Consider the following 19,512-nt stretch of genomic DNA (forward strand, 5'->3'; position numbering starts at 1 on the left):
CTCTTTAAAAACGCAAGACACACGTTCCAAATATCCATCCATCCATTTTCCAAACCGCTTATCCTACTGGGTCGCGGGGGGACGTTCCAAATATGTCACTGATTATTCAGTAAAAACACACACTCTGACACAGAAATATAACATTTAATTTATATATTTACATATGTCCATATGTTTAACGGTAGTGAAACTGCGTTATGTAAGAACTTCTAGCACTGAATGAGGCAATGTTAGGCCACTTAAAAAAACAAAAATTGGTTCTCGTCCTTTTTTTTTGGAGGGGGTGGGTAGGGATTTTTTTTTTTTTTTTTTACAAATTTTGATTGACTGTTTGGACTTTCAAATATGTAAGAAAATACATATTTGAAAATACATACCGAAGAGAGCAGACCTACTTAGTACGCCTCCTCAATTCTTCCAGTTTGTTGCGTTTCAAATATATTAAATGTAAGAAAATACAAGAATGTAAATTCCTTGATCCATGTATATCTCATAAATGCCTTCCCAACTATGGATTTGGATACTTTATGCTGATGTTTCATTTGTGAATATAAAAATGATACTATTTGAAACCAATATTCTGCTTGTCATTCCCATTCTAAATGAACAACCAAGATTTTAAAACATATATCTAGAAAGAAAGTGTATTAAAACATGTTAAAACACGAGGAATTTACAAAATACAGGAACCTGAATGGTTGAACAAGGAAATGCAACTCTACAAACAAGTACTTAAGAACATGTACCACATCACTTCCCCAGATTTAAATCTTTGCACCAGCCCATTTCAGGTAGAGACAAATTTAGATTCATGAAACCATTCCAAGACTAGGATTACACAATGTGGATCAATCGTCGATGTGGAATGCGCGGGAAATTCAAATTTCATCATTCTTGGGCATTTTCCATGCGATTTTTACGAAATAAAAAATAAAAAATAATTCGGGTCGGAGGCATTTCGGCGGGTCGGGAGGGGACGAGAACCAATTTTTTTAAAGTGGCCTTATCCAATTATAATTCAGCTGTAGGCTACGGGCGACTTTTATTTTGCAATATTCCGTTAAACTGCAGGATGGACTTCCGGTGTCATCGCGCACTTACAGCGTAAGTTTCATGTGCTGGTCAGAGAAGAGCCTGAAATACTGTCAGAAATTGATCGTGGCATCAACACCAAATGACATAGCCAATTTATTATATATCAAACTCCGCCAAGAACATCCCTTGGAGAATCTTCTGAAGTACCGTATTTTAGTGCGGTTGTTCAGGCTGCTCTATGACCTACTGTTGTCATTTCTGTGACCAGTGACGTTTTTACGCAGCAGGCGTGTCATCGCACATGCGTGCTCACATTTCCCACTGTTACTGGGCTAAACCAGGGAGAGACGTCTTCTGAGTCCTGGGGGAAAATTTGCTTGTAGAAATCAAGTGTTTATGATGTTTTTCTGAACAGAGGCACTCTGTCACGTGTAATAAGTCCTTGTAAGTGTACTAGCAATAATGCTGCGTGTCTGTAGGAAAGCGGCTGGTGCAGCAGCTCAGGTAAGGACGAGCGCGTATCTGTGGCTCAATGAGTTCTCCGGTCCTCTGTACTGTCATTCACTGACCCGGTTCAATGAGGCCTGTTGCGCTTTCGTTACAATAAAGATTGTTTAATAACCGTTTGGATTTATTTTTAGGGAACGTTGTGTTGGTGTGAGGATATGTGATTTAATGTGATCTAAAATGTATAGGAGCACAAATGAAAGAATAAAGTTTTCAGTGGCGGTTACGCTACGCAAAAAAACGTACAATAAGCGTGAATGTACGCAGGCGTATATGTTAAGGGGTGGCAGTTCTACGCAAAACACGTAGCTAGTTAGCGGCTGGTATTGCTACGCCAAGCACGTGAAGTGAAGCGGTTTCATTCTTTCTGGGATTTTAGTTCGGTTTTAGTTTGGGTTCCCATGAGAGTACACAAATAAGCACGTCCGTGGCGGGTATTTTTCTAGACGTTCGCCAGAATCCCGGTTTCGTCTCCGCTATCTGACGTAGTCCCACGTAGCTGAGCTGGGGGTCAGTGTGTCGTGTCCGTCACTTAGCTGCCTAGCATGCTACAAGGGCTATTTACTTGCAAGGTATAGTGATATAGTAGCGTCCGTGGGTCATTATGCAAGACTACACGTGTTTATCTCGAATGTGGTCCTAAGCGTGTTTTAATGTGCTATTTGAGGAGGAATGGTAAGGTCCTGGTCGTGACCTTGACATAGAAGGAAGGCTTATAACGTAGCGTGGGCAGTCCGATCATGTTTAAAGGACGAGAGCTTCGTGTCATGGTTGCGTCTGGTCAAATGCCCACGGTTATCCCTAATAACATAATGACCATGTGCGTGCATATAAACCTGCTGACTTATTGAATTCGATTTTCCAAAGTGACACTGAGAATTGAGAAACTACAAACGTGGCTATCTTTATTTGACATGTTTTCTCACTTTTGTTCCAGCGTAACCCCCCGTTTTAAATCTGTGACCGCACATTTCTCCCTGTGACAGGGTTTTCATATTCAAGGCTTTCGTGATAGCCATGACTGGATTAAAATATACCTGTATCAACTCACTTTGCACAGGAAGACCTTGGTGTCTGTTTTGCTGTGTATGTATGTTTAGTTCAGTGGTAACACTTTACTTGACAGGGCATGAATACAATAGTATAGTATTATGCTATTACTTATGTATTAATTAACCACAAACAATGTCTTGGTTGCATCCTGATCTCAAGTCAATTCATCATTAATTAATCGTGATGCCTGTTTTATTTCAAGCAGTTACTATATGTGTTACTATATCAGTTAATTCTATAAATCTTTGTGAACCACTGAAGGAACAGTGAATAACTCGAAATACTGATCTCATGATCATTAATGAATCCTGACACGTCTGAAGTAGCAACTATATTTGTTCATGATTTGTACTTCAGTAGGTACTGAGTTATTACAAAGCATTTGTGCCCCATCAAGTAAAGTGTTACGTGTTTAGTTTCTTATTTCAGTTTAGTTTATTTGTCATACAAATAGTTAGCACTGTTGCCTCACACCTCTGGGTCCCAGGTTCGAGTCTGCGCCTGGGTTACATGTGTGTGGAGTTTGCATGTTCTCCCCATGTCGTCGTGGGGTTTCCTCCGGGTACTCCGGTTTCCCCACACAGTCCAAAGACATGCTGAGGCTAATTGGACTTGCTAAATTGGCCGTAGGTGTGCATGTATGCGTGAATGGTGTGTGAGTGTACCTTGTGATGGGCTGGCCCCCCAGATGGCTCCGGACCCCCCGCGATCCAGTAGGATAAGCGGTTTGGAAAATGGATGGATGGTTGGATGTTGACACGCGGTCCACATTACAATGAAATGCGTTGGGTGAGAGAAGAAACAAGAAACAAAGTCTCTCAGCATTGGAGAGCTGCAGACGTTTAAAAGTATAGCAACATTCAAATCAATAAATGAACGAACAAACAAATGAACAAACTTAGGACATAAAAAAAGAAATTTAAAAAAGTCAGAAATAAAGGAATGTATATGTATGTTTACATGGGGGGGGGGGGGTGTAGCGCCAGCGCCAGTATTGCACATTGGAGAGAGTGACATGAAAGTAATGGTAGTGTTTAACATAGGCCTTGTGTTTATGTAAGCTTTTTCAGCTGTGTTATTCGAGCGGGGTGCCAGGACAATGTTAAAGCATAATAACATATCTAGCATATAAAGTATAATACAAGTGTCGTCATTGTTTGCAAAACAAGAGGCTATTAATCATTCTAACCACAATTTATCAGCTTACTCTGGTTTTGATGCAGCCGTTGAATTAAATGGTTAATCTGTTAATGCAGTGTTCTTTCATGAAGGGAGACTGGGTGGAATATGTTATTGGGCGCTTTCCTTATGGACGGACTATGTTATTGGGTGCTTTCTTTATGGATGCAGTATGTTATTGGGCGCTTTCCTTATGGACGGACTATGTTATTGGGCGCTTTCCTTATGGATGGACTGTGTTATTGGGCGCTTTCCTTATGGACGGAGTAAGTTATTGGGCGCTTTCCTTACGAACGGAGCAAGTTATTGGGTGCTTTCCTTATGGACGGAGTAAGTTATTGGGCGCTTTCCTTATGGACGGAGTAAGTTATTGGGCGCTTTCCTTATGGACGGAGTAAGTTATTGGGCGCTTTCCTTATGGACGGACTGTGTCATTGGGCGCTTTCCTTATGGACGGACTGTGTCATTGGGCGCTTTCCTTATGGACGGACTGTGTCATTGGGCGCTTTCCTTATGGACGGACTGTGTCATTGGGCGCTTTCTTTATGGACGGACTGTGTTATTGGGCGCTTTCCTTATGGACGGAGTAAGTTATTGGGCGCTTTCCTTATGGACGGACTATGTTATTGGGCGCTTTCCTTACGGACGGACTGTGTTATTGGGTGCTTTCCTTACGGACGGACTGTGTCATTGGGCGCTTTCCTTACGGACGGACTGTGTCATTGGGCGCTTTCCTTACGGACGGACTGTGTCATTGGGCGCTTTCCTTACGGACGGACTGTGTCATTGGGCGCTTTCCTTACGGACGGACTGTGTCATTGGGCGCTTTCCTTACGGACGGACTGTGTCATTGGGCGCTTTCCTTACGGACGGACTGTGTCATTGGGCGCTTTCTTTAACAGGGGCTTTAAGGCTCTTCTGTAAACATTCTTTATTCCAGATGCATCTACCTGATGGCTGCTTTCTGTTTTTAAAAATGTTCTTCCATACTGGCAGCAGGGTGTATTGGCTTACTGCCTGTTTTGGCCTAGAGTACTTTTCTTTACTCTTATCAGACAATGTAACGTGAGATAGAGAAGATGCTGTTTCAGAGCCATTTTTTAAAGCTTGTTTCTTGTGTGTCTCGCTTTGCTGTGGGTAATTGGGGAAGCCTGGGGGATCGGTCAGTGTAAGCAGCCAGCTAGTATCTCACAGCAGTTTCACCTTTCAGCTTTAACTCTCTGAATGCTCACTTTTGTCATTTTCTCCAGGCTGTTAGCCATATCTTTGGTCAGTTTTGATGTAAGTATCATTTTGCTGTAGAAATCGAGTTAGTTAGTCTGTGGTGTTGTGGGCCATAATGAGTCAGGTTGACAGCAAAGGAGTGATGAGTACGGTATTTTATCCTGCTACGAGTGGAGTGACTAGTTCCTGGGTAAGCTCTGGGCTTCGGCCTGGATGCACACTGCCATCTTCTGGCTTTTTGACAGGGTGGGGCATTTCAGGCAGATCATAAGTAAGTCAGTCACCTGATTGCTATGAGGGAGCCAAGAAACTGGCCAGTACTGCAGTGCCTGGCTCCCTCCCCTCAGTGGGACGATGCTGAGTCTGCTCCCCTGTCATGTAACTGGTTGTTCACTCCAGGTTGCGTAACCCTGTTATAGCCAAGACCTGAGCTGTAGATCTTACACTGTACTTACATTTATGTGCAAGCAACTCAAGTAATTCATGATTCCTCTCAGCGCTGGCAGGATGAGTGCCCAAGCATGCTTTTTTTTTTTTTTTTTTTTTTTTTTTTTTTTTTTTTTTTTTTTAAAACCCATCTTGTCGGCCGTTAAGATGCTTGTCACATCCTGCCTTTGGTGTTTAAACCATCCTGAAAGTGAGTCTGTCACATTCGCCAGTTTCTTTTTGGTGCTCATCTTTGGTTTTGCGTCTGTTTTATTGAAAGTTTTATTGAAAAATTCCGATGCAGTCCAAAGTTATGGCCACACCCCTTTTTTACACTCCTGAATTGCACATATAATTTGTAAGGGTTTTCAGGAGACTATATTTTCATTTCTAAGCATGCTAGAGAGCTGAAAATTGCTTTCCTGGCATAGTTTTCCCTGCTCTTTCAGATTCTTTAATCTTTAAAATTAAGCTCAGGGGAAGCACTTCAAAGTTATGGACCTGCAGAAATCAGTTTTTGGTTCAACCCCAGACACTTTTTTTCAGATTCTGACCCCAAGGAAGATACTGTAAGCAGATGCAAATTCATTCTAAATAACCATTTATTCTTTGATGTATTACGATCTGAAAATGGTCACAGGTGAGAAACCCCCCACCGGACCCTCTACTTCGGGGGCATGGTTGACTGTGTAGGTAGCTAGTGACGGACATGTTTGTAACACGTTGATGTTGTTGGCACCAGCTGCGGCTCAACTGAGTCAATCCTCGGTAATGACCTTGACCTGTAAGCTGCTGTCAACACGTCATTAAAGACGTGCCTCTTCCCCATTTCCTGGTTGATCGAATCTTGAGTTTCTCTTAAAGTTGAGCCTTTTTCATTTCTTTTGAGCGTCAGACATGTAATTCTGGGCTGTACTCTCTGACCTCTCCCTGGCTGATGTGTGTGACCCTGGGTGTGACCCTGTGTAATCTGTTTCTTCTGCAGAAGTGCCTGCATGGCAGTGTACCCCTCTGCCCCCGACAGCCCTGTCGCCTCTATACTACGGCGGGAAGCTCAGGGTATGTATTTAAAGGGAAGGTTTTACTCGGTAAATTCTGAACTCTTTACTCTGTATTGATTTAAAAGGGAGGATTGATTGGGTGAGGCTGGATATCGCACTATATATTTATCTAAAGGTAAGGTTTGATATCCCTCCCTCTCTATGTAAATTCAAAGGGGTGTTAACATAACCAAAGACTGACATTTTTATCATTATACGCCTTCATTGTCTTTAATGTCATGGTAATAGCTTTTAATACAGCCGCTTTCTGTTTTCAGGGCTTCTGCAGGCAAGATCGTGGGAACTGGTCTTCTGTTTTTAGGTGGTGGTGTTGGTGGCACCATACTGTACGCCAAATGGGACCCCAAGTTCAGAGCAAACATCGAGAAGTCTGTCCCCTATTCAGATCAGGTGTTTGAAATGACTCTAGGTCCATCCACATATTCACCACCATTGCCAAAGAAACCGGTGAGAGGACTCTTATTGACCATCCCTCTGTAAGAGGCGTGCATGTTGTACCAGTGACTGTCACTCTGTCCCGAGTGATGACACGTATGTGTTACCTGTGACTGTCATGGCTGCACCCCGGGTGATGACTGTATGACACGTGTGTGGTACCTGTGACTGTCATGGCTGCACCCCGGGTGATGACTGTATGACACGTATGTGGTACCTGTGACGGTCATGGCTGCACCGCGAGTGATGACTGTATGACATGAATGTGGTACCTGTGACTGTCATGGCTGCACCCCGAGTGATGACTGTATGACTTGTATGTGGTACCTGTGACTGTCATGATTGTGCCCTGATTGTAGAATTTGGGGCAGAGTATAGCTCAATGGATTAGGGGTCTGTCCTCATGTCCAAAATGTTGTAGGTTCATGTCCCTTGGCTGGCAAAGTAATCATATCAAAGTCAACCCTAGGTGCTCCACATCGATCATTGCTTTGGAGAAATCTGTCTGCTTCGTAGATAAATGTAATGTGAATGTTGTGCTGTGCGGTTTGGGGAGAGGCATTACATTGGGTAATGGAGACTGAAGTACTATGAAGTTTGAAAATAAAGATGTTACTGGGGTCAGTTCAGATTCTAGAAGCTGTTTATTCCTAGTGTGACTTGAGTTCACCTGTAAGGTTTTGTCACTGGGGGTTGCAATGTTGGGTTATTGTACATGTTTTATGCTTGTGTGTTTGTGTGTATCCTCAGTGTTGCAGTCCTTTTCCCCTCTGTAGGTAGCCTCAGAATCCCTGAAGATTTCCTCAGTCTCTGAAACGGGCAAGGATTCGAAGCAGCCCAAAGCGAAAGCCAAGGAGGCGGAGTCCCCGGCAGTGAAGGAGCCGCCCCTCACTGGCCCACAGACCCTGGAGGGTGAGCATCGGTTAGCGGGGGGCGTGGTCCTCACACAGAGCCGGGAGGGTGAGCGTCGGTTAGCGGGGGGCGTGGTCCTTACGCAGAACCGGGAGAGTGAGCGTCGGTTAGCGGGGGGCGTGGTCCTGACGCAGAGCCAGGAGGGTGAGCGTCGGTTAGCGGGGGGCGTGGTCCTCACGCGGAGCCTGGAGGGTGAGCATCGGTTAGCGGGGGGCGTGGTCCTCACGCAGAGCCGGGAGGGTGAGCATCGGTTAGCGGTGGGTGTGGTCCTCACGCAGAGCCAAGAGGGTGAGCGTCGGTTAGCGGGGGGCGCGGTCCTCATGCGGAGCCGGGAGGGCGAGCGTCGGTTAGCGGGGGGTGTGGTCCTCACGCAGAGCCAAGAGGGTGAGCGTCGGTTAGCGGGGGGCGTGGTCCTCACGCAGAGCCAAGAGGGTGAGCGTCGGTTAGCGGGGGGCGTGGTCCTCACGCAGAGCCAAGAGGGTGAGCGTCGGTTAGCGGGGGGCGCGGTCCTCACGCAGAGCCAAGAGGGGTGAGCGTCGGTTAGCGGGGGGCGCGGTCCTCGCGCAGAGCCAAGAGGGTGAGCGTCGGTTAGCGGGGGGTGTGGTCCTCGCGCAGAGCCAAGAGGGTGAGCGTCGGTTAGCGGGGGGTGTGGTCCTCACGCAGAGTCAAGAGGGTGAGCGTCGGTTAGCGGGGGGTGTGGTTCTCGCGCAGAGCCTGGAGGGAGAGCGTCGGTTAGCGGGGGGCGTGGTTCTCGCGCAGAGCCTGGAGGGAGAGCGTCGGTTAGTGGGGGGCGTGGTCCTCGCGCGGAGCCTGGAGGGTGAGCGTCGGTTAGCGGGGGGCGTGGTCCTCGCGCGGAGCCTGGAGGGTGAGCGTCGGTTAGCGGGGGGCGTGGTCCTCGCGCGGAGCCTGGAGGGTGAGCGTCGGTTAGCGGGGGGCGTGGTCCTCATGCGGAGCCTGGAGGGCGAGCGTCGGTTAGCGGGGGGCGTGGTCCTCACGCGGAGCCTGGAGGGGTGAGCGTCGGTTAGCGGGGGGCGTGGTCCTCACGCGGAGCCGGGAGGGCGAGCGTCGGTTAGCGGGGGGCGCGGTCCTCACGCGGAGCCAAGAGGGCGAGCGTCGGTTAGCGGGGGGCGCGGTCCTCACGCGGAGCCAAGAGGGCGAGCGTCGGTTAGCGGGGGGCGCGGTCCTCACGCAGAGCCAAGAGGGCGAGCGTCGGTTAGCGGGGGGGCGCGGTCCTTACGCAGAGCCAAGAGGGTGAGCGTCGGTTAGCGGGGGGCGTGGTCCTCACGCAGAGCCTGGAGGGCGAGCAGCGGTTAGCGGGGGGCGCGGTCCTCACGCGGAGCCTGGAGGGCGAGCGTCGGTTAGCGGGGGGCGCGGTCCTCACGCGGAGCCTGGAGGGCGAGGGTCGGTTAGCGGGGGACGGGGTCTCAGGTCACTATAAAGTGTACCTGTGAAGATCAGGCTCTTCTGAACATCTACAAGCCGGTGATCTGCTCCGGATGCCCTAATCTCGGTGAGGGATGTTGGCGCCTTAAGGAGAGTCTAACAGCAGATTCAGACGAGCTCCCAAATAGCCAACAGGGCAGGGAATCACCATTGACCTAGGGGTGTCTGACAAAGCGGGCCGGAAGACTACAAGCTCAGGGTTTGAGGTGGGACAACAGGGACTACAAAACGTGCTGGAGCAGTATGGGTTGGGGTTTAATGAAGGTGTGACACCTGTATTAATGCAGCACTAATACAGTTTGTATTAACTAGCCATGAACTGCAGTACAGTACTGACAAAAGTCTGAGGTTATAATTCCCCACATCTATACCTCTTGCTATCAGAGTGGACAGATAACAATGAAATGAGCTGTGAACACAACACACGTCAGTACATGCCAGTGCATAATTTAACACAGCAGGAAATACGTCCATTTGGAAACTATGAGGACAGGACCGGTTTAATCACTGGATATGGCAATGTCTCCCACGAAATCGCACGTGAGGAAGCCATCGTTTGACCACGGCCTCACTCCCCATAAGTGTGGGGAATCGGCTGTTTGGCTGTTGTTTGTGCTCTCCTGTGGTGACAGAATAATTTGGTGTTACACTTACCTCGTACTTATCTGCAGTGTTGCAGTGAGGGATTATTTATTCTATCAGAAATCCCTGCAAAGTGTTTGATTGGTTGATATTTAAGAGGTTTAATGGTCGCTGTCCATGGTTAATTGATCAGGATAACATTAGTGCAGAATTAGCCTGGATTTATAGAGCTAATTAAAAGCTGATGAAGAAAGGACAAATATTCTGGCTGAGAGCTGCTGGAGTCGGTAGCTGGAATGTTAGTGTTGGTAATTAATTAGTAAATAGTAGTAGTTTTCGTACAGTGTCACTTATTTGTGGGTTTTTTTCACTCGGTTGATGATAATTTTCTGTTTGCAGCTTTCTAATGCCCCACACGTAAATGTGTGGATTTTCTAAATGAAGGACACAGAGGCAGTCAGGAATCGTATGACTATCCCTGCCAGCTCCTGGAGGATGGGCTCCCCCTTTGAGTCTGGTCCCTCCCAAGGTTTCTTCCTTCTAGGGAGTTTTTCCTTGCCACTGTCGCCTATGACTTAGTCACTGGGGGCTTTGGGTGAGGATGCTGTAAAGCGTTTTGAGACAATGTAATGTTGTGATAATGCGCTATATAAAAGTAAATTTGTTGTTGTTGTATGGGGGCTTGATAGCACGACGGCGCCCCCTGTGGCTGTACCGTGTAAGGGCAGCGTGTGCCTCTGTGGGCTGACGTCTTGTCGCTGTGTTCCAGAGGCCTCTACGGAGGCAGCTCACATCATTTCGGCCATCAGCGAGGTGCCCTCTGTGCCCGCACCCGGCACCCACCACGCTGAGGCAGAGCCCCTCCCTGACGCCCCGGCCAAGCCCCCTGCAGGTCAGAGGGGGGGGCGCTGTGGCTGCGTTTGGCTGCGTCTGTAGCTGCCGCTCTTTCCTGCTCACTGACTCGCAGGGCACGTTTGTCTGGGGGTCGTCCGCTAATTCACCGCTTAAGTCTGCACATAACCTCTCCAGGCCCACTTTCTGTGTCTGTGTGCTTGTGCTAACTCTTCTTTTGCACTGAACCTGAAAAGTCATTAACGCTCATGCATGTTTCTGCTAAAGTCGCGCTCGCGTGTGATGTGTGAGTTCTTTTATGATGCAACCGCGTGTGTGATTGTGTGCATGGTGAGTAATCGTGCCCTGTCGTGTGTCCGTAGGAGCGGAGTGTACAGAGTGCGCCCATGAAGACTCGCATGCAGTGAAGGAGCGCCCCCCAGAGGAAGTGGCTGCCAGACTCACCCAGCAGGAGCAGGCTGAGAAGGCTCTCCTGGCCTGTAAGTCTTAGGTCATCAGGGGCAGAGACTCGTGACATACACCCGCCGTAACCCAGAATGCACTGGCCCCTGAAACGTCCTGCCATTAAAATCAGGAGTCAGAGTATCAGAGTTAACCTGATAGTGACTGAATGGCTCTGAAATGGCTTTGCATGGACAGGTCACATGACCGTTCCTGATTTAAACCTGTCCTTGTTCTCGCATGACATGTCGCATTGACTGTGAGACCGGAGAATGCCGAACGTGTCACGTGAAGGTTATGAGATACTCCTGGCTCGGTGATTCCTGTTTGTTGTCAGAGCCCATAAAGAGGGCTTCGTGTGAGTCGTAGTTCATCAGCTACCTAAGCCCCCCCCTCCCCGCATGGGCCCTGGATAAGAGCGGGTGTCACAATAGTGCAGGAATGACCTGCACGGCCCAGGTTTGAGATCAGCTGGGCGCAGTCGTCACGTCGTCTGTGCGCAGACCTCTGGATCAGGTCAGAGGGCCGGAACGTCCCATCCACAGGAAGTGGGGGGGGGGGACTACATGTAAGGTCCCGGTTGCTTCAGCGATATTTCCCTCCATTCTACGTTTGCCATTTGAGGAACATGGTGTCATCAGCTCAGCTCGCTTGTGTGAATTGGAGGCTGGCAGGGATGATTGATGGGATCTGGCTGTAGCCATCAGATTCCCACGCTCCAAAACCGTCACTGAGACCCTTGTAGCTCAGCAGGTTTAGGATCTGTGCCCATTTCCTGAAGGTCATGGGTTCAGATCCTATGCTTGCTAGAATAACCCTGTCACCTCTGGGCCCTTGAGGGCAGATATAACTTCCGGCTGGTTTTGTGCAGCTCTGACCGCCGGCTTGGAGGAGGCGATGTGTCGCACGGCCAAAGTGACCCTGCATGCCATCGAAGCCCAGAATGCTGCTGTCCACGCCATCTCCGTACACACACAGAAGCTGAAGGAAGCCATGGACGACTCCGAGGTGGGTGCCTGGAGCTGTACTGACAGCCAGCACTCACCTGCGATAACAGTCTGGGGTTGGTTACTGTCATAGGAGCAGGGGCTGAATTTGGAGCTTATTCAATCTGGCCGTATCTGTCCCCCAGGTGACATTGGAGGAGAAGTCTTCTCAGTGGCGGGTGCTGGAGGACGCCCTGCAAGAGCGCAGCAGGACCGTGGACCAGGCCTCCGACACCCTCCTCAAAGCCAGGTAGCTGTCCTCCCCGCCGAACGTGGGGCCATTTTACGGGAAGTCGGGGTGAAGATTAATGATAAATAAATGACCCTGTTCACATACTGTCACAGATGTGCAATATGGATACAAAAAAATAATTGTTATTGCTCTCCGCTGTCCCACAATGCACTTGAGCGGTTTCCCTGGTGATGGAACTTAAGTGCCACTTCACAGGAACGAGCTGGAGAACCTGAAGGGCATCATCGACAAAGCCAAGCAGAGCGAGATCGCAGGCTCCCGGCCGCAGATCATCATCGCTGAGGAGCACCTGCACAACATGCTGGTCGATCTGGACAACGTGGTGAACAAGGTGACTGCAGACCAGCGTCAGGCACCATCCCTGCCTCTGCGCTGTCCTACGCGCCTCGCTCCGCCTCCAGGGCCTTTTTAAAAAGACGATAAAGGCTGCTTTAGGAGTTAATTCATCTGTAAAAGTCCGGGGCTGGGTGATGGTGCAGTTTAGTTGGTGAGACCTGGCCGGGGTGAACGCTGCTGCCCTCAGTGGCACACGCTGACCTGCTTCTGAGGATGCCTGCAGTGACTCCTATGTTCTCGTCGCCACAGGTGCAGTCAGCCCAGACGGAGGCGAAAATTGTCTCCCAGTACAGCGAGCTGGTGGGCGAAGCGAAGAAGCAGTTCCAGAAGGAGCTGAGCAGCATCATGCCTGATGTCCAGGCAGGCTGGAAGGGCCTCAGTAAGTTTTGCAGGGCTCCCCCTGCTGGCTGGTGGACTGCCTTACCGGCCCCTATGCAGCATAGATTTTTTTGGTTCAGTTATAAGTCTGAACACCGATATGATAAAACATGACAAATTAATTTTTTAATGATAAAATTATAAAGCCATACAAATGTTTAGAGGATGCAAAAGTAGTAATAACTCTTTTGGAAAAGATTATTCACATATTCTTCTGGCCACCTGTTAAACCACTTAAGACAGTTTAACGTCAGCCACTTTCCCAGTTCTGTATAATGTGCCTTTCCCTAGTGTTTCAGAGGGCCATGTACTGGCATCCTGTTGGGGTTTGTGCATGTATTGTCATTCATGCGAGGAAGATCCTGTCATCAGTTTGTCGGGCAGCAGGGGGAGATAATGAAGGACACAGCAGTGATATCAGACTGCGACTTGCTGTTGTCCATCGCTGACTGTGTGATACATGGGACGTCCTCTAAGAGGAGATATTTAGCAGGATTAAATGGTTTCTACTATAAGCTGCTAATTTATAAATGAAAGCAGACATTTAACTAAAAGTTTATAACCCCTGAAATTCAATAGTTTGTGTTCTGCAATTAAAAGGAATATTTGAGTCTTACAGGGCAGCCTGAAGCTAAATCTGACTGCATAACCAGCCATGCACAGCATATTTGCAGTAAACTGAGGTCAGACTCAATCAGGGTCCTGCAGTGTTGGACTTATTAAGACGGGCTTCCAAACAGACAGTATTAGGTCTGTTCACACCGTGTTCCAGCAGCCGCTTGGTTGTCCTTGTGCTGTCCTGCCACATGTGGGCGCTAACCTCTCTGCACCTTCCCTTTCTGTTCCAGAGCTATCTGACGTAGGTGAGTGGGCCCGGGGCCATCCTCCCGTTTGCACTCGCGCTCTGCTAGCTCCCTGTCGTCATGGCGCTCCCTCACCCTTCCCATCAGGCTTTGCTTCATGTTGTCTTAAAGGCACAGCACCTTCCTGGCAGGAGACAGAGCCTGTGCAGCGTACTTAATCAGGAAATTTGATGCCATTTACCTGCTATCAGTTACCTGTGAGGACTAGTTAAATTGAGGCTGCGGTTAGTAGCTGCACGGCTTGCTGGGTCTCAGCGTGTCTTTAACCTCATGCTGATGTATCCCGCATGGCATTTGAAAGGTTTGTCATTAAATTGGTAATGGTTAACTGAAGATTAGCAGTGTGGTACTCGATTTAAGAACTGTGATAGTTCACATGTATTTCCAGTACCTAGGAGTTAATGACTCCTATGTTAGGAAAGCATGATAATTGCTAGTCATTCATGCTCTTTCATCATCCATCCATCATTTCATCTTCACTAATTGCTAGTTCATTTAGGAGTGACCCCCCCTGGCCTGTCATTAGGTATAGGGCTAGACAGATATCCATAAACACTGGGACAGATGCAGACCCCCATCCAGGGGGCTACGAGGTGATGGTGCTGTCTTGAAACCTGCCCAGACTGCCGGTTTTGAAGAGACCCCCCCAGCACCAGTAGGTGTCCCCTGAGCAGCCGAGCATCAGTCAGTGCTGAACCCCCCCCCCCTAATACAGTAATTCACCTGGCTGATTAAGTACAGCCAAGATGATGTGCTGAATGACCAGGAAGTCTATTCGTGGCCAACTGCAGCGAGCCTGCGGTGTTGGCCGTTTTCAGATGGGATACCCACAATGCACGAGTACCGAGTCATGATTTACGATGGACATGTTGCTACGATTGTTTATTTTAACTTTTAGTAGGACTTGCAGCTGATTCTTACTCTGGTAGATCATGTTTTGGAAACTTGTGTTTACTGGTAAAATATAAGCACCGTGAAGATATGAGCACGTCTGAATCTGAGCTGGTTCTTGTAAACACTAGTAACAGGGTGGGTCTTGGCTGTCTTTCTCATGGTCCTTGATTGGCCATGGTGGCTCGCTCTGTGTGTGCGTGTGCTGCCACCTGCTGGGTCTTCATTTTCCCCATGACGTAATCCCCACCGTGTATCACTTTCCATTCCACTCAGAGCATTGAGCTCTATTTCTGCCCTGAAGACACAGGAGCTGCCGGCATCTTCTTACACTGTGAGGGAGGCTGATGGTCTGTTCGGAATTCCAGCTTAGTTGGGGATCACCTGAGTGACCAGAGACTGTATCTCGTTCAGTCTGGTCTGTAAAATCACGTCCTAATGGCAGCTCCAGCGATAGATCATGTCCCAATTCTTTGACGCACTCTCTCAAATCCAGTAGCCTGCCCAAGTTGGCTTGAGGTTGTTTTGTTGACCAAAAGCTCACCTGTCTTCAGGCATGATCACCAGCTGCCACTTTGAACCGATTCAAATCATGCTTGTTAGATTTTATGAGCAGTACACTCAGAATTGCAATGAAAACTGAAAAAATGCAGTAAAAATGAACATGAATCTGCTCCTCCTGGAGTGAATGCAAAGTGGAGCCTGTGTGCAGCAGTTCCCAGGCGGCCTGAGCAGACATGCTCTCTGGTCCAGCAGGCAAGCTGAGCCCGGATGACCTGAATTCACTGATAGCCCACGCGCATCGGCGCATCGACCAGCTGAACCGCGAGCTGGCTGAGCAGCGAGTCCGTGAGCAGCTCCGCATGGAGGCTGCGCTCAAGCAGCAGCGCCAGGAGGACAAGAAGGCCCTGGACAAGGCCGTGGCCACGGCACTGGAGCGCCACCATGAGGAGCTGCACCTTGAGAAGAACAGGAAGGTCTGTGACTGGCGCCACCAGCTGGTCTTGCAGTGCAATGACACTAGAACTACTTTAGACTTTAGAATTTAATATGTTTCTAAACACAGAGCAAAACCACAGCCGTCAGCTTTTGGCATGCCTTGTGTCCCCTGGTGGGGGGGTGGGGTTGGCCTCAGCTCATGGCTTTCTGCTGCAGGTGGAGGAGGTCCGGGAGGTGATGGAGGTGGAGATGCGCACACAGCTGCGCAGGCAGGCTGCTGCCCACACGGACCATCTGCGTGATGTGCTGAAGGTGCAGGAGCAGGAGCTCCGGGCCCAGGCCCAGGAGGTGCGTGGCCCCCCCAAGCAGCCACTGGCACCCCAGGCCCCCGTCGCAGTGTGCTCAAGATCCCGGCGTTCCGTCTGAGATCCCGGCATTCCGTCAAGTACTAATCACTGACTCCTGTCACCACCCCTTTCACTTAGACACTGACCAGAAAAATTATGGAGCAGGAGATTGAGTTCCGGCGGGCCAACCAGGAGCAGCTGGACCAGTTCACCATGGACATGAACGAGGCCTATGCCAGGCTGAAGGGTCTGGAGGAGGCCATTGACAGTGAGTTTGCTGCTTAGCCTCTGAGGGGGGGGGGGGGGGTTGCACTTCCTGGATGGGGACTCGGCACTGTGACATACAGGAAGGGCTTTATTCTACCTGTGAGGGATTTGATCGGGGTCTGTCTCTGTTATTATATGAAGCACTGGTCTGAAAATGCCTTCCAGCAGATCAAAATGTAGAATGATTTAATTTATTTGTTAAATGTTTAATTTGGCTTAAAGTTGTATGGTTGCTCTGGGCGACATGGGGTTTGGGTGGGTGGGACCTTATGGGTGTGGCTGTGTGGATGAAACATTGGGTGCATTCGACTTGGGCTTAGCTCTGTCTGCAGCTGACGTGACGTGGAGTGAGATCTGCCGGCTGCAGGGGTGGAGTATAAACTGACTGCAGCCAAGTTGGACAACTTCTACTCCTCGTTCTCACTGCTCTGTGTGCTTTTCGGGAGAAATAGCAGATAACGCATCGGAACTTCCTGGGATACAAACATCATGCGTGTCCCTAAAATCTTCAGCCAATAAGGGCAAAGTTGTGTCATCATGGAGGCGGTTCCAGTTTGTGCAGCCGGCACAATCTGCACGATCTGTCTCAAGTCGTCTTGCTCTCGTGAGGTTTTTGTACCATGTGACATGGTGATGCCTGGACGTTTTGCATCGTCGGCTGAAGTCAGACAAAAAAATCTGGGACCAGAATGCATTGCTTTAAGGGAGCGCTGTAAGCGGCTGCATGAAGTCGAAACACCCATTATGGGTGGGGCCTTGTGGGTGTGGCTGTGTGGGTCTGACCCTCTGGGTGGCTCCTATCAGGTAGTGATGTCACTCTCCCTCCCCATAGGCCATGCAACCGCAGAGGAGCAGGCCCAGAAAGCCCACCAGCTTTGGCTGTCCGTAGAGGCGCTGAACTACACCCTGAAGACGGCGGGGGCTGACACCCCTACGGAGCCCCTGGAGGGGGCGGTACGGGCCGTGCGGGACAGCTGCGGCGAGAACGAGTTCGCCCAGGTGCTGACCACGGCACTGCCCACCGAGTCGCTGCAACGCGGCGTGCTCAGCGAGGCCTCGCTCCGGGCACGCTTCTACAGCATCCGCAGGCTGGCGCGCCGCGTTGCCATGATCGACGAGACGCGCAACAGCCTGTACCAGTACTTCCTGTCCTACCTGCAGTCGCTCCTGCTCTTCGAGCAAGAGCAGCTGTCCCCCCCGGACAAGCTGACCCCCGACGATCTGGATACCTTCAAACTGCTCTCGTATGCCACCTACTGCATGGAGCACGGTGACCTGGAGCTGGCAGCCAAGTTTATGAACCAACTGAGGGGTGAGCCTCGCAGGGTGGCGCAGGACTGGCTGGTGGAGGCACGGCTGACGCTGGAGACGCGGCAGATCGTCAGCCTGCTGTCGGCGTATGCGAACGCGGTGGGGCTGGGCACCAGCCAGGCCCAGTAGGCCGGCAGTTCCACACGCGCAACACCAGAGCCTTTATCTCAGTCCATCGCGGCTCAGCACCTCTACATCTTTCAGATATTAATGATGATGGTTATATGGGGGTGTCAGATGGGACGTGGGCATTTTCAGTAAGAGGGTCCGTTCCATTTGTCCCCTTGGCTGTCCTACGCCCGCTGGGGAACACGGAACAACCCCACCCCCCCACCCAAAAATTGGTAGACGTAATTGTGCTGTGTGCACAAACGTGCCCCGATTCCATGACACTTCAATTGCAACCAGTCTCATGTCATGGTTTATAACGCGCACTTGGTTTGCTATACTATCACCATTTCATTTTCTTTTTAATTTAATACCAGATGTTTCCATGCGCTGGCCGTTTGTTGACCAGGCTTTGTGTTGATTGTCAGTACAGCTTCCTATCAATAAATCCTGGAAAATCCTCAGCATTCACTTGGTTTCCTTATTGATCTGAGGTGACCTACAGTGAAGGTACCACTGTCATTATTTAAGTCTTTGTAAAACTACTTGTTACTCATTTTAAATGACACTTCCCAACAAAATGACATCGCTTGTCGAAAGGTATGCCTGTGTAAAATACTTGCAATCACTTTTATATTATAGTGGATTATACTTGCAGTTATATAGTATTATAAAAAATATGCAAATATGTTTGATATGTTGAAATTGTCCTGTAATTTCGGATGATGATAGGAAATCCACTGCTCCTTTACGTGCTCCTGAGCTCTCCGCTGCAGTGTTGGTGCTGATCGCACGCCATACATTTGCGTAACCAGTCATACTTCATTACTTCATCTAGGAAGGCGTCACTTTCACTGTACTGACTCCCCCCCCCGCCCCGCTGACCATGTACACTGCTGTGGACAAGAGTGCAAGGCGTGTAAATAAAGGAAAAGCAGAATGGATGCACTGGTGTGGCTGTCTGTACTTCCTGTTTCTGCTAACATCCCGGTCCTGCAAGCCGTTAAGGCTCAGCCCTCTTTCTCACTACAGGTCCTGGCTGACTCCCCTCTCTGTTCGTCACCTGTACCCACCAACGACTGGGTACAGGAGTGGGTGGGGCATCCATTTTAAAATATGAACTTAAATGTAGGGTACTGTAAATATATTGGCCACATTTGTTACTCATATTTGCACACGGCTCAATTTTGTTACGGGATTAACGGGCAAGCCTGGCACAGCGCTACCGTGAATGAACAATTCTGTGCATATGAGTATCTTCTGTTCATGATTTGGTACATTTTTGGTACAGCCGGGAAACAATTTGTTTTATTTGTCCTGGAATTTATTACAACTGCACACACAATATAGGAAGCGTTATAAACCAAGCATAAGGCAATGTGTGTGTCTGAATAACAAAACCTAAGATAATCGTTTGCAAACTGAAAGCAAATATGTCAAATAAAACAAAAATAAGACTGCATCATAATTATGAGCTAACTGCCAAGTATGGTGACATAACAGTCACCTGTCTGGTCTGAACCTCCTGCTAAAAGCACCTTAGATACTACAGGAAGACCAACCTGCAGAGGCTGCTTCTGCCGTGCTGTAGTCGTACGAGGTACACACACCCAGATATCACCAAGTAGGACTGGGAAACTCCTTTTAAAAAGGAAAATGCTCCTCAGCAAAAACGTTTCAAGA

General features: G+C 49.2%; 1 protein-coding gene across 5 annotated transcripts; it reads left to right on the forward strand.

Moving 5' to 3' along the window:
- The first annotated feature begins 1,348 nt into the window (after positions 1-1,348).
- Positions 1,349-18,773, forward strand: immt (inner membrane protein, mitochondrial (mitofilin)). 5 transcript variants are annotated; one of them, XM_048971851.1, is made up of 15 exons: positions 1,349-1,539; positions 6,410-6,483; positions 6,743-6,932; positions 7,697-7,832; positions 10,627-10,749; positions 11,072-11,188; positions 12,022-12,158; positions 12,283-12,386; positions 12,585-12,720; positions 12,975-13,104; positions 13,952-13,966; positions 15,611-15,834; positions 16,013-16,144; positions 16,282-16,411; positions 17,243-18,773. In XM_048971851.1, the coding sequence occupies exons 1-15, from the start codon at positions 1,498-1,500 to the stop codon at positions 17,848-17,850; spliced, it is 2,298 nt and encodes a 765-aa protein (XP_048827808.1). In that variant the 5' UTR covers positions 1,349-1,497; the 3' UTR covers positions 17,851-18,773. The 5 variants fall into 5 exon arrangements, with proteins under 5 accessions (XP_048827808.1, XP_048827809.1, XP_048827811.1 ...); XM_048971852.1 differs by having other exon boundaries at positions 15,614-15,834; XM_048971854.1 differs by lacking the exon at positions 13,952-13,966.
- Positions 18,774-19,512: the final 739 nt, after the last annotated feature.

The sequence above is a fragment of the Brienomyrus brachyistius genome, chromosome 12, assembly GCF_023856365.1.
Source record: "Brienomyrus brachyistius isolate T26 chromosome 12, BBRACH_0.4, whole genome shotgun sequence".
NCBI classification, from domain to species: Eukaryota; Metazoa; Chordata; class Actinopteri; order Osteoglossiformes; family Mormyridae; genus Brienomyrus; species Brienomyrus brachyistius.

Coding starts and splice junctions, on each gene's coding strand:
- immt (XM_048971851.1), top strand. CDS start 1,498: ATGCTGCGTGTCTGTAGGAAAGCGGCTGGTGCAGCAGCTCAG. Junction 10,750..11,071: donor CCCGGCCAAGCCCCCTGCAG/GTCAGAGGGGGG, acceptor GTGTGTCCGTAG/GAGCGGAGTGTACAGAGTGC. Junction 16,412..17,242: donor TCTGGAGGAGGCCATTGACA/GTGAGTTTGCTG, acceptor CCCTCCCCATAG/GCCATGCAACCGCAGAGGAG.